This window comes from Pelodiscus sinensis, chromosome 22 (genome assembly GCF_052426305.1).
Source record: "Pelodiscus sinensis isolate ZL-2025 chromosome 22, ASM5242630v1, whole genome shotgun sequence".
NCBI lineage: Eukaryota > Metazoa > Chordata > Testudines > Trionychidae > Pelodiscus > Pelodiscus sinensis.
The window spans coordinates 20,511,882-20,525,279 of NC_143073.1; the positions used below are offsets into that span (position 1 = coordinate 20,511,882).

The 13,398-nt window shown below is 54.8% G+C and overlaps 1 protein-coding gene across 1 annotated transcript in view; it reads left to right on the forward strand.

The window, feature by feature from the left end:
- Window positions 1-3,187, forward strand: part of LOC106731961 (IgGFc-binding protein-like) — a 41,009-nt gene extending 37,822 nt beyond the window's left edge. Inside the window, exons 9-11 of the mRNA XM_075907339.2 lie at window positions 363-743; window positions 1,233-1,521; window positions 2,547-3,187. Coding sequence (XP_075763454.2) covers window positions 363-743; window positions 1,233-1,521; window positions 2,547-2,557 — 681 coding nt within the window. The 3' untranslated portion in view covers window positions 2,558-3,187. The remainder of the gene's footprint in view (window positions 1-362; window positions 744-1,232; window positions 1,522-2,546) is intronic.
- Window positions 3,188-13,398: the final 10,211 nt, after the last annotated feature.

Below are 13,398 nucleotides of genomic sequence, written 5' to 3' on the forward strand. Positions count from 1 at the left end.
TGCTGTGTGAGGGGAGCAGGGGCTGTGGGGAGACCGAGAATGGGGTGAGACTGGGGATGGATAGCTTGACATGCCCCAACATTGGAACCCCCCAGCCTGAAGCAGCTGCTATGGAATCAGAAAGGATGTAACATTCCATTCTGGAGAGTCCTACAGCTGCGGATAGAACCCAGGAGTCCTGACTCCCAGTCCTCCCTTTCCAGCCCACCAAACCTCTTCCCTCCAGAACCTGGGACTCCTAGTCTGGCCCCTCCTCACCCCACACACACAGACTCTAAGCAGCAGCCCCCATCCTCCTCCCAGAGCTAGGGGCAAAACCCCAGCAGCTGCTCCCCCTCCAACCATGTCTTTCTTTCCGGCAGCCAGGGGAGAGGGTGCTCACGGCACGGTGCCGGCAGCAGTGCAGGTGCTTCCCAAAGGGCGGGGTGATGTGCCAGCCATTCCAGTGCCCGGCGGGGGAGTTCTGCGAGCTGAACCAAGGCCGGTGGGGCTGCGTGAGACGGGATGGGAAGTGCACCATCACCCGTGGTGGCGTCTTCACCTCCTATGACGGGGTCTCCGGGAGGGTGCCCCTGGATGGCACCTACGAGATCTCCACGCTCATCGACATCAAGTCTGCCAGCTGGTTCCGAGTGGTGGTAGAATTCCAGACCTGCAAAAAGTGCCGTGCACCCAAAGTCACGTCCGTCACCATCTCCTTCCATAAGCTCACCATCCTGGTCAACCGCAACGGCAAAGTCTTGGTGAGGAGAAAGGCAGGGGAGGTTCCTGTCACTTTGTCTGCCTATTGGTCCACCCACCCACCCATCCATAGCATCTGTCCATGCGTCTAACCCTCCCTCTTTTGTATCTCAAGTCCCCAGCTGTCCATAGCACTTACAATGTCCACCCATTCAACCCACTTATGGCATCTGTCCATCCATTTAACCATCTGTACATTGTATCTTCCATCAATATCCACCCATAATGCCCACCCACCCAACCAACCACACGTAGCACCTGATGTCCATCCATCCATCCATCCATCCATCCATCCATCCATCCATCCACATATTTACAGCATCTGTCTATCCATTTAGCCATCCTCCTGTTTATTGTATCTGGAGCATCCCTCCATCCCTTGCACCCACAGTGTTCGTGTCTGTGCCCACCTGCTGCTACCCTCTCCCCTCAGTCTCAGCTCTTTGTGTGTCTGGAGTCCTTGGCAGTGACCGCTCCATCTGCCATTCCAGGTGAATGGCCGTGCAGTGCGACTCCCGGCCAGGCCCTCCAAAGCCGTGTCAGTGAGCCGGGCAGGAAACGTGGTGACTGTGGCCCAGGGCTCGGTGCTGCGGGTTCTCTTCAGCACCAGCGGGGACGTGACGGTGAGAATTAGCGGGAAGCTAGCCAGGAAGGTGCAAGCCGCCTGTGGGAACTACAACAGGAACCGTGCCGACGACCTGCGCCTGCCCGATGGGACAGTCGTGGAGAACATCAGCGAGGTCCTCAGCTACTGGAGAATCTCCGAGAAGCCCGAGGAAGGTACGTGAGTGGAGCAGAACCAAGAGCCTATGTCCAAGGGAGCTACAGGGCCAATGTCACAGACTGGTATCCCCTGCCCCAGACCAGATCAATGGTCCTATCTCCACCCTGCCATTCACTGACCCATCTACCCTGGCATCCCACCTCCATCCTGCCATTCACTGACCCATCTACCCTGGCATCCTGCCTCCATCCTGCCATTCACTGACCCATCTACACTGGCATCCCACCTCCATCCTGCCATTCACTGACCCATCTACCCTGGCATCCTGCCTCCATCCTGCCATTCACTGACCCATCTACACTGGCATCCCACCTCCATCCTGCCATTCACTGACCCATCTACCCTGGCATCCCACCTCCATCCTGCCATTCACTGACCCATCTACCCTGGCATCCCACCTCCATCCTGCCATTCACTGACCCATCTACCCTGGCATCCTGCCTCCATCCTGCCATTCACTGACCCATCTACACTGGCATCCCACCTCCATCCTGCCATTCACTGACCCATCTACCCTGGCATCCTGCCTCCATCCTGCCATTCACTGACCCATCTACACTGGCATCCCACCTCCATCCTGCCATTCACTGACCCATCTACCCTGGCATCCTGCCTCCATCCTGCCATTCACTGACCCATCTACACTGGCATCCCACCTCCATCCTGCCATTCACTGACCCATCTACCCTGGCATCCCACCTCCATCCTGCCATTCACTGACCCATCTACCCTGGCATCCCACCTCCATCCTGCCATTCACTGGCCCATCTACACTGGCATCCTGCCTCCACCTTTCCATTGATAGGTCCATCTATTGTTCCCCACAACCTACATTCCCCCCCCAAGTCAGACCAGTGGGCCTATCCTACCCAGTATTCCCCCTGTCCCACTTCAGATTTATGGGCCCCAAAAATACAGGAACACCAGACAGTTTTGGGGAATTTTTGGTACACCAGAATTATGACTCTCAAACAAAAAGAAAGTGAAATGATTCCCTTTTTTTTTTTTTTTTTTTTTTAAGATTACGACTGAGATACAAATGTCTGAAGCCCTCCAAGGATTTGGGTTGCCTTCTGAAAATCCAACAGGCTCTGAGACACAACGGATTCCAGCTTAGCACAAAGCACTAAATTCCCTTGCCTAGATCCCTGTGCAGAGAAGCTGACTTTGTGAATTGCTTGCTATGCAGAGATGCTGTTTAAAAGCTGCTGTCAATCAGCGATGAATTTCCACCAGCTGAAGAGCCTAGTCTACATTACAGACGAGTGCCTGATTTCCAAACGCTCCGTGTTTTTTTACTCAATATTACCAAGCCCCTTTTTGTCTCAAAGTGTTACGCAAATTATTTATGTCGGGCTCACTTTCCCTGCCACTGCACCTCTGGGGAGGCTCCTTGTGGAACAGCCTTGCAGCAACACTGCATGGGGATGGTTCTGCCAGCACTGAGATGCAGCCACCTCTGGGGCAGGGCAGCTAGGGAACAGCTGCCTGGGGATGGCTCATCCATTGTTGAGATGCAGCCTCCTCTGGGGTGGGGTGCAACAGGGGTTGCAAACACAGGTGCGCAGCAACACTTTGGGACAGGAAATGAGGGAGAATCCTGGATTCTCGACTGAAAGCGCTGTAAGAATCTACTAATCAATAAATGCTTCCAGCAATGGCTTTGGGTTTGCTTCTGTGAAGTTATTTTTCTCCCAGCTACGTCTCAGGCTATGTCTAGACTACAGGCTTCTTTCAGAAGAAGCTTTTCCAGAAGAGATCTTCTGAAAAACCTTTTTTCCGAAAGAAAGCGTCTGAACAACAAAAGTGCATCGAAAAAACAATCTTCTTTTCGAAAGATAGCATCCATTGAGTGTGGACGCTCTCTCGCGCGTAAGCTGTGATTACTATGGGCAGAGTGGCCACCAGGGCACCTGTGCTTTTTCCTCTTTCCTCTTCTTCCAAAAGAACTCCCTCTTCCCCACCCCCACACACCTTTTTCCAAAGAGCTCTTTCGCAAAAAGGCTTCTACCTTGTAGAAAGAGGTTTACTAATGTTGGAAAAACCCCTCTGCTCTTTTGATTTTTTTTCGAAAGAATGTGATTGCAGAGTGGACGTAACTGGAGTTTTTTGGAAAAACATCCGTTTCTTGGAAAAAAACCTCTGCAGTGTAGACATAGTCCAATTAGCCATTTCTCTTTGCCCATGGCTAGACAGACAAACAGCCTCCTACTCAGCCTCCTGAGTCTCTGGATAGATCAACAGAGTGAGCAGCGGATGCTGGATGGAGCAATAGGTCAATGAAGTGATGGCTGGGCTGGTGAAAGACAGGATTACACTGACCCCGAGCATCATAGAAAGAAATTCAGGGAAATGCATAAAAAGAGGGGCCAGCTTGGGAGAGGAAGCAGATTCACAGCTTCAAGGTGCAATGTCAGAAGGGAACTTGGTGACCATCCAATCTGAGCTCCTGGAGCTCAGGATCCAGGGAACTGCCCCATAACAATCCCAAGAGCAAATCTATTAGCAAAGTAGCCAACCTGGAGTTCAAAATGGCCAGGGAGAGGGAGTCCACCATGCTCCTTGCCACTGATTAATTCCCCTCTGTGCTGGGATGGTATCTTTCCTCTGGGCTACGTCTACACTGCCATGATTTTCCAGAAATGCTTTTAACGGAAAAGTTTTCCGTTAAAAGCATTTTCGGAACAGAGCGTCTAGATTGGCACGGACGCTTTTCTGCAAAAGCACTTTTTGTGGAAAAGCGTCCGTGCCAATCTAGACGCACTTTTCCGCAAAACAAATCTGAGCTGTCTACACTGGCCCTTTTGCGCAAAAGTTTTGCACAAAAGGACTTTTGCCTGAACAGGAGCAGCATAGTATTTCTGCAAGAACACTGACAATCTTACATGAGATCCTCAGTGCTTTTGCGGAAATTCAAGCGGCCAGTGTAGACAGCTGGCAAGTTTTTCTGGAAAAGAGGCTGATTTTCTGGAAAAACTGGCCAGTCGAGACACAGCCCTGGAGTATAAAGGGTTAAAACAGGCCTGGGAAAGGGCTGAGGCTGTGAGCCAATTGGGAGAGGGTTTGTGGCAGCCAGTCAGAGCCCAGCGGGGCTGTATAAAAAGATGGCGGGGCAGGAAGAACTCATTTTTGCTCCAGCTCTGGAGTGAGAGAGACTGAGCTGCCTGCTAGCAGGGATACCTGGGGCACAGCAGTGCTGGGGTGATCCAGGGAGCTCAGGCCTGACTAAACCCCAGGCTGAGGCCCAGCGACAGGGGCCCAGGGAAGTACTAGGGCTGCAGAGGAGCAGCCAGGGCAGCAGAAGGCAGCAGGTCCACACCCCTTCGCCCCTGAGGCAGGGCCTAGATGATGAGTGTCAGTGGGTCAGTGAGGCAAGGTGGGTACAGAGGACGGGGGTTCTCTGGCAAGGGAGAACCCCGGAGCATGGGGCTCTGCTGAGGGACAGTCCTCTGAGGGAAGGGGGCCCCTTCAGTCAGGATGGGCTAAGCACCCTCTGTGCCTCAAAGCAACTCCTGGTACCCCCACAGAACACGGCCCTAGAATTATGTGCAGCATGTTTTGTACAAACCAGGTCTCGTGAAGCGTCGTTCTAAATGTCCAGATCTGTTGACCATTCATGTCCTATTGGATCACAGGTGCTGTCAGTGGATGTGGAAATAGGAAGAGCGTGTGTGTGTGTTAGTTACTCAAACAGGCTGGAAGTTGGAAACCCCCACTACCAGCCTCTCAGGGTATGTCTACACTAGCCCCCTAGTTCGAACTAGGGAGGCTAATGTAGGCATTTGAAGTTGCAAATGAAGCCCGGGATTTAAATATCCCGGGCTTCATTTGCATCTTCCCAAGCGCCACCATTTTTAAATGTCCCTTAGTCTGAACTCCGTGCCCATGGCTACACGCGACACGGAGTAGGTAGTTCGAATTAGGATCTCTAATTTGAACTATCGGTACGCCTCATTCCAGATACAACAGTGAAGAAGCCAGACCACGCTGAGAGCCCCATTAAAGGGAGCCCACACGCCCAGGGATGATCACAGGATTGGCTGCCACAGGGCAGCAGTCGGCGCCTTTTCAAACCAAAGAGCCAGACTACATCCAAATTTGGAACAAGGGGTCCGTGCCAGTCTGCGAATGCCCATTTGCATGACAGAAAATAGACAGCTGAATACTACTGAGAATGGACATGCAGATTCCTAACAGCATCAATGGGCCATCGCACTCACAGACTTTATTTCATGGGACTTCTGCGGCTGCGGTGCAGTTTGTGGATGCTGGCTGCAAGAGTCAGGTTTGGGCTTTCAGAGGGGTTCAGGGCAGGGGGTTGGTGTATGGGAGGCAGGGCAGGGCACTGGGGGTGGGAAGTAGAGAATGGGGGAGGGAGGTCCTGGGGCTGGATTACCTCACCTGGCCACGGCTGGGCTGCTGCACCCAGAGGGCAATGGCTAGACGAGGGACGGGGCCAGGATCACCGCAGCTGGATCGTGGCCTCCCCTCCTACCTGTGCTGCAGCAAGAGGGGGGCTGCCACTCCTGCCCTTCCTGTGGCCTGATGGGGATCAGACCGGGGGGCCTGTCCCAGGATTGGGGCCAGGGACAGGACGCTGTGGCCAGATGGGGTCTGGGCACTTTTACTTCCTCATGTTAGTTTGCCAAACTTCATTTTAAATAAAATACAATATTACGTCTGATAGAAAAGGTTCCAACATTGTCTTTATTTATGGCAGGGGTGCAAAGTTTTTGGGGGTGGGAGGCCACTGACCCACAGAAAAATCAGTCAGGACCACACAAGTGAGGAGCAAATTAAAAAACTCCAAAAGCCCCACCCCTCACTCCCCTGGTCCCCAGCTGAGACACCTCACTCACCTGCACTCCAGCCTCAGGGGAGGAGGAGCAGGGAGGACAGAGGTTCAAGGCCTCAGGCCAGATTAATTTTTCTGGGGTTCAGGGCTAGTGGATTTTGTGGGCTCCCCTGATCTCTGGGTTGGGGCCAAAAATGAGGGGTGCAGTATGGGGGATAGAGCTGCCAGTGAGTGGGCTAGGGATGAGGGTACAGAATCTGGGTGGGAGGTGGGGTGTAGGAGCAGACTGGCAGCAGCTAAATTAATGATTAGGGTTTGATAATTAGAAAAAATTTTTATTGGAAACCAAATTGTTAAATCCTAGCAAATGATAAGAGTTTATGGGGATGAACTAAAAAAATACATGATGGAATCCCCATTTAAAAAAAAATCCACTAAAATTAACTACATAAAAATACAATCATTTCAATAAAGCATGTGCAATTTCCTTTTATTTTTCAGAAAAAATTAATCAAATTAAGGACCTGAACAATGCCAGGTAAATCTGCCAGTAGTTCTATAAGTACAAAGAATGGTGTGTAGTCTAGGCCTCTAAACATTAGGAAACACCAGAGTTAAGGGTATATGTGCAACCTTCACACAGGCTGTTGTGTTATGATACAGACTCACAGATCTGGCCATGAGGTCAATTCCCTTCCCATTACTGCATCAATTTCCTCCAAACTACTAAAGGAAAATGGTTCTTTCTCCATCCCTTGATGTCTAAGGGTATGTCTACACTACAAAGTTAGTTCGAACTAACGGACGTTAGTTCGAACTAACTTTCATAGGCGCTACACTAGCGCTCCGTTAGTTCGAACTTAATTCGAACTAACGGAGCGCTTAGTTTGAACTAGGTAATCCTCATTTTACGAGGATTAAGCCTAGTTTGAACTAGCTAGTTCGAATTAAGGGCTGTGTAGACTAGGCTAGGCTAGCCCTCCCCAGATTTCCCTGGTGGCCACTCTGGCCAACACCAGGGAAACTCTATTGCCCCCCTCCCGGCCCCAGAGCCCTTAAAGGGCCACGGGCTGGCTACACAGTTTGTGCCAGTTGCAAGGCTGCAAGCACCCGTGCCAGCAGACCCTGCACCTGCCACAGGATGAGCCAGCCACCCGAGGGCTCCCAGCCTTCCACTGCTCCCCAGGACCAGCCTGGCGGCTCCCAGGAGCCTGCCCAGGGGCGCAAAAGGCGGGTGCCCGCTTGGTCAAGTGCGGAGATCGTGGACCTCATCGAGGTTTGGGGGGAAGCCTCCAATGTCCACGATCTCCGCACTAGCCACAGGAACGCGGCAGTCTACGGCCGCATGGCTGACAGCCTGGCCGCCAGGGGCCACCAGCGCAGCCGGGAGCAGGTGCGCTGCAAGATCAAAGACCTGCGGCAGTCCTACTCCCGGGCCTGCCTGCCAGGGGCCGACCCGGAGGCCTGCCCCCACTTCCACGCACTGGACCGCCTCCTGGGGGCTCATGCCGTCCCTGACCCCCGGGACGTGATAGACCCCGGAGCAGAGGGCCCGCTCGAGGAGACGGAGGAGGAGGAGGGCTCCGAGAGCCAGGAGCCTGCCGCCAGCCTGCCAAGGACCCGGGACCCCCGAGGCACGCCACAGAGCCGCTTGCCTGTGTCGTCCGAGGCCGGGGAGGCGTCCACCTGTGAGTACCCTCGTGTTCCCCTTATGTGTATGGGGGGCTGGGGCGAGAGGGAGCCCCGGGACCGTGCGCCTGGGCCTTGCCCACCACGGAGCAGCAGCTGGGGAGCCTGCAGAGGCCCTGGCCTTGCAGAGGGGAGCTGGGTTTCACACACCTGGGCCCCTGGGGTAATTGACCGCTGGTCTTGTTGCACCACAGCCGCAGCACCTGGGCCTGCAGGGCGCACCACACCGCCTGCAGCAGCTGCCCGTGCCCGGGCAAGCAGGAGAGCCAGGAACAAGGAGGACTACCAGAGGCGGCACCTCTGGTTCATGGACCACCAGCTCCGCAACCAGGACCACTGGGTCCAGGAGGACCTGAGGCTGCGCCGGAGGAGTTTGGAGGCCCTGGAGGAGCAGGGCCATGCCCTGCAAGGCCACCTCCAGAGCCTGTTCGACCGCTTCCCATTTCCTCCTGCTCCTGCTGCTCCTGCTCCTCCTGCTGCTCCCGTTCCTGCTTCCTCCACACCCCCTGTCCCTCCTGCCTCTCCCTCCACAACCATTCCCCACCGACGCCCCCGGACCCACAGTGTGGCGAGACGGGAGAGGCAGCTGGACTCCCACCCCTGAGCTTTCCTTTCCATTCCTCCCTTCCCTCCCCTTCCAGCTCCCTCATCCCAGGTTTCCCCCTCCCCTCTCCCACCCTCATTCCTCCCTCCCCCCACCCCAGTTATGTGAAATAAACAGACAGTTTTGGTTGAAAAACAGGTGTCTTTATTTTACAGTAGGTAGGGAGGGGAAAGGGGAAGGGGGGTTGGGTGGAAGAAGTCCCCAGTGGGGCATGCAGGGAGAGGTCAGTCCTCCTCCTCCACCAGGAAGCTCTCCCGCAGGGCTTCCCGGATCCGGACGGCCCCCCACTGGGCTTTCCAGATGGCGGCGGTGCGGGGCTGACCGTAGTGTCCAGCCATGCGGTCAACCTCAGCCATCCAGGCTGGCAGGAAAACCTCCCCCTTTCTCTCAAATAAATTGTGGAGCATACAACATGCTGCCACCACGGGAGGGATGTTGTGCTCGGCCAGGTCCAGACGGGTGAGGAGGCATCGAAAGAGGGCTTTAAGTCGCCCGAAGGCCCCCTCCACCACGATGCGGGCCCTGGTCAGCCTGGCATTGAAGGCCTGGCGGGAGGGATTGAGGTGCCCCGTGTAGGGCTTCATCAGCCATGGCTGCAGTGGGTATGCGGCATCCCCCACCAGGCACACGGGCATGTCCACGTCCCCGACCCTGATGTGGCGGTCGGGGAAGAAGGTCCCGGCCTGCAGCCGCTGGCACACGGAGGAGTTGCGGTACACCCGGGCCTCGTGTGCTTTGCCGGACCAGCCCACATTAATGTCCGTGAACTGTCCCCGGTGGTCACACACGGCCTGCAGGATCACGGAGAAGTACCCCTTGCGGTTCACGTAACAGGACGCCTGGTGTTCCGGGGCACGGATGGGGATGTGCATCCCGTCGATGGCCCCCCCGCAGTTGGGGAAGCCGAGGGCGCTGAACCCCCGGATGATGGCCTTGACCACCTGCGGAGAGAGACACAGCAAAGCGCCAATCATTGGGGCGCCCAGGTGGCTGGGAGCGTTCGTGCCCTGGCAGTGCCCCACGCCCCACTCCCGGAAGCAACCCCCCTGGCGGCGCGTAGTACGGCCGGGACAGACCGACCCCCTCCGGTGCAGGGCGCTTTCGCCTCCTCCCGCCCCCCCTTTGTCCCTGGGGTGGCCCATCCCCTCCTTGCAGCCCCCCTCCCCCCGGCTCGGTGGCCGACGAGTGCCATACCTGCATGAGCACCGCTCTGACGGTGGATCTCCCCACGCCGAACTGGTTCCCGACGGATCGGTAGCTGTCCGGCGTGGAGAGCTTCCAGTGGGCGATGGCCACCCGCTTCTGGAGGGGGATGGCGGGTCTCATGCGAGTGTCCCTTCTGCGCAGGGCAGGGGCGAGCCACTCGCAGATCTCCAGGAAGGTGTCCCTCCTCATCCTGAAGTTCTGGGTCCACTGTCGGTCCTCCCAGCACTCCAGGACGGTGCGGTCCCACCAGTCGCTGCTGGTGTCCACACCCCAGACGCGGCGGGGCACGCCAGTGCCGGGGCGCCGCCGCGGCTCCTCCACGGCCCCCAGGGCGGCCAGGCGGAGAGGCAGGGGGCTGACGTGCACCAGGAGGTGCCAGGCAGCCTCGAGCCATTGCTGGCAGGCTTGCAGCAGCAAGTCCAGAACGTGCACCAGAAGGTGCAGGGCGAGCCGTGGCTCCATGTTGCCACCTGCGGTGGCCCCCCCGAAGGGAAGCACCGACACAGACGGGCACAGAGACCAACGCTTTGCTGTCCCTCGGCGAGGTTGGCAAGCAAGCAGGAAAAGCTGAGAACCGGCTGTCCATGGGGGTCCCTTTAAGCTCGAGCCTCAGATAGCCTCAGACAGCAGCCTCACAAAGCAACTACTGACCTGATGCCCTGCAAGAACCAGTTTCAGCTGCCCTTAAATGCCCTCCTGCGTCCAATCAGTGTGGACGCGCTAGTTCGAATTAGCAAAACGCTAATTTGAACTAGTTTTTAGTTCTAGATGCGCTAGTTCGAATTAGCTTAGTTCGAATTAACTAATTCGAACTAAGTTAGTTCGAATTATCGCTGTAGTGTAGACATACCCTGAGTCAAGACCAGCTGCCTTTCTGGAGTGTACTTTGTTTCAAAACTCACTACTGCCCCATACAATAGGCCTGCAGGAAGGTGAGGGAGGGCAGATCTAACAGACTCTTCTGGCCTTAAAGTCCACAAATTTAGGAAAAAAAATGAATGTGACACTGAGTGGCTGGCCAGAGGCAGGGTATTAGCTCTGCAAGGCAGGTGTGAGTGTGGCAGTGACATCACAAAGGCTTTTTGCAGCATGTCACCTTATTGCTCAAAAGTAGTTGTGAGTCAATGATATCAGAGCATCCATGACAACAGCCAGGTGGGACAGGCTGCAGGGCAGGGGCAATCTCGGAGACCCCCATGGCTTTGCCGCAGGTAGTCTCCTTGCAGTTTGCCCGTGAGATCATAGAATCATAGAATCACAGAGCTGGAAGAGACCTCAGAAGGTCATCAAGGCCAGACCTCTGCCCAACTAAATCAACCCAGCCAGGGCTTTGTCAAGCTGAGACTTAAACACCTCTAGGGATGGAGACTCCACTCCTTCCCTAGGTAACCCATTCCAGTGCTTCACCACCCTCCTAGTCAAATTGATTTTCCTAATATCCGACCTGGACCTCTCCCACCGTAACTTGAGACCATTGTTCCTTGTTCTGCCATCCATCACTACTGAGAACAGCCTCTCTCCATCCTCTTTGGAACCTCCCTTCAGGAAGTTGAAGGCTGCTATCAAATCCCCAGTCAATCTTTTCTTTTGTAGACTAAATAGACCCAACCCCCTCAGCCTCTCCTCGTAGGTCATATGCTCCAGCCCCCTAATCATTTTGGTTGCCCTCCGCTGGACCCTCTCCAATGCATCCACATCCTTCCTGTAATTGGGGGCCCAGAACTGGACACAATACTCCAGGGCCATGTCTACACTGGCCACTTGATTTTGCGCAAAAGCACCGAAGTTCTACTGTCCGAAATCAGTGCTTCTTGCGCAAATGCTTTGACGTTCCCGTTTGGGCAAAAGCCCTTTTCCGGAATTGCTTTTGCGCAAGAGGGCCAGTGTAGACAGCTAAAAAGTGTTTTGCGCAAAAAAGCCCCGATGGCTAAAATGGTGATCGGGGTTTTCTTGCACAAAACGTGTCTAGATTGGCACGGACACTTTTCCGCAAAAAGTGCTTTTGTGCAAAAGCGTCCGTGCCAATCTAGACGCTCTTTTCTGCAAATGCTTTTAATGGAAAATCTTTTCCGTTAAAAGCATTTGCAGAAAATCATGCCAGTCTAGACATAGCCCAGATGTGGCCTCACCAGAGCCGAATAAAAAGGAATAATGACATCTCTGGATCTGCTGGCAATGCTCCTCTAAATGCACCCTAATATGCTATTAGCCTCTTGGCTACAAGGGCGCACTGTTGACTCATATCCAGCTTCTCATCCATTGTAACCCCAGGTCCTTTTCTGCAGAACTACTACTTAGCTGGTTGGTCCCCAGCCTGTAACTATGCTTCGGATTCTTCCGTCCCAAGTGCAGGACTCTACACTTGTCCTTGTTGAACCTCATCAGATTTCTTGTGGCCCAATACTCCAATGTGTCTAAGTCACTCTGGACCCTATCTCTGCCCTCAAGTGTATCTACCTCTCCCCCTAGCTTAGTGTCATCCGCAAACTTGCTGAGGGTGCAATCTATCCCCTCATCCAGGTCGTTAATAAAGACATTGAACAAAACCGGTCCCAGAACCAAACCTTGGGGAACTCCGCTAGAAACCGACCACCATCCTGACATCGAGCCATTGATCACTACCCGCTGGACCCGACCTTCTAGCCATCTTTCTATCCACCTTACCGTCCATTTATCCAATCCACATTCCCTTAACTTGCTGGCAAGAATATTGCGGGAGGTCTGCCCTCGGCCTGGAGAGAATTCACCAACATGGGTGTGAGGAGGAGCCTCTATGGAGTGATCTCCTTTCCAACGACTAATTGAGCTCTGATGGCAGATGATCCTGTAGAGAAGGTAAAAGCCTCTGTCTGATCCACCTGGTGCAGGCCACACTGAAGGCAGGGAAAACACTAGGCTAACATGGGAGAATTTTTTCCCACCTAAGCCTTTGTCCTGTGTTACCACTGGGGACATTAGGGTCTGTCTTCTATGGTTTCCCTTTTCTCTGCTTCTCTGCCTCCACTGGTGAGGAGGGGGCTGCTCTCAAGCTCTCTTGGTGGAGGGGACAAAGAGCTGGGACAGGAAGAGTGCTTTGAGAGTGACCTGAGCTGTCCCTGGGCCATCTGGGGGAACCTTCTGCCCCTCAGAGTCTCAGAGCTGATTAGCTGATCTGGAGCAACACAGAGCTCCTCTCCCCAAGGGCCCCCCGCCCTCTGCGTTCTGATGGCCTTTAGCTGGCCCAGCAGGAACCCCCAGTTCCTGCCCCTCAGACACTCAGGGCTGATTGGTTGAACCAAGGGGCCAGAGAAGACTCAGGACTTTGTTGTTCTCTAAGGCCCAGTGAATGGGCCAGAACCACTTGCCGCACAGTCGCCAGAAGGGTTGTGGGTCTGTAGCTCCTCTGGCATCCCTTGATTCTGATCAGCCAGGGTGTGAACCTCCAGGCCCATGGTGAGTGTGACAGTCAGGGCTTCTGGTCCTGTTCCCAGGGCTGCCCCTGCCTGGCTGTGGGACGTCAGACAAGGCCCTTCGCCTTCCACGGCTTCATTTCTCCCTCTGTCAGTCGGGTGTAACAGCCCTCTCCTTCCTGCCCCATGG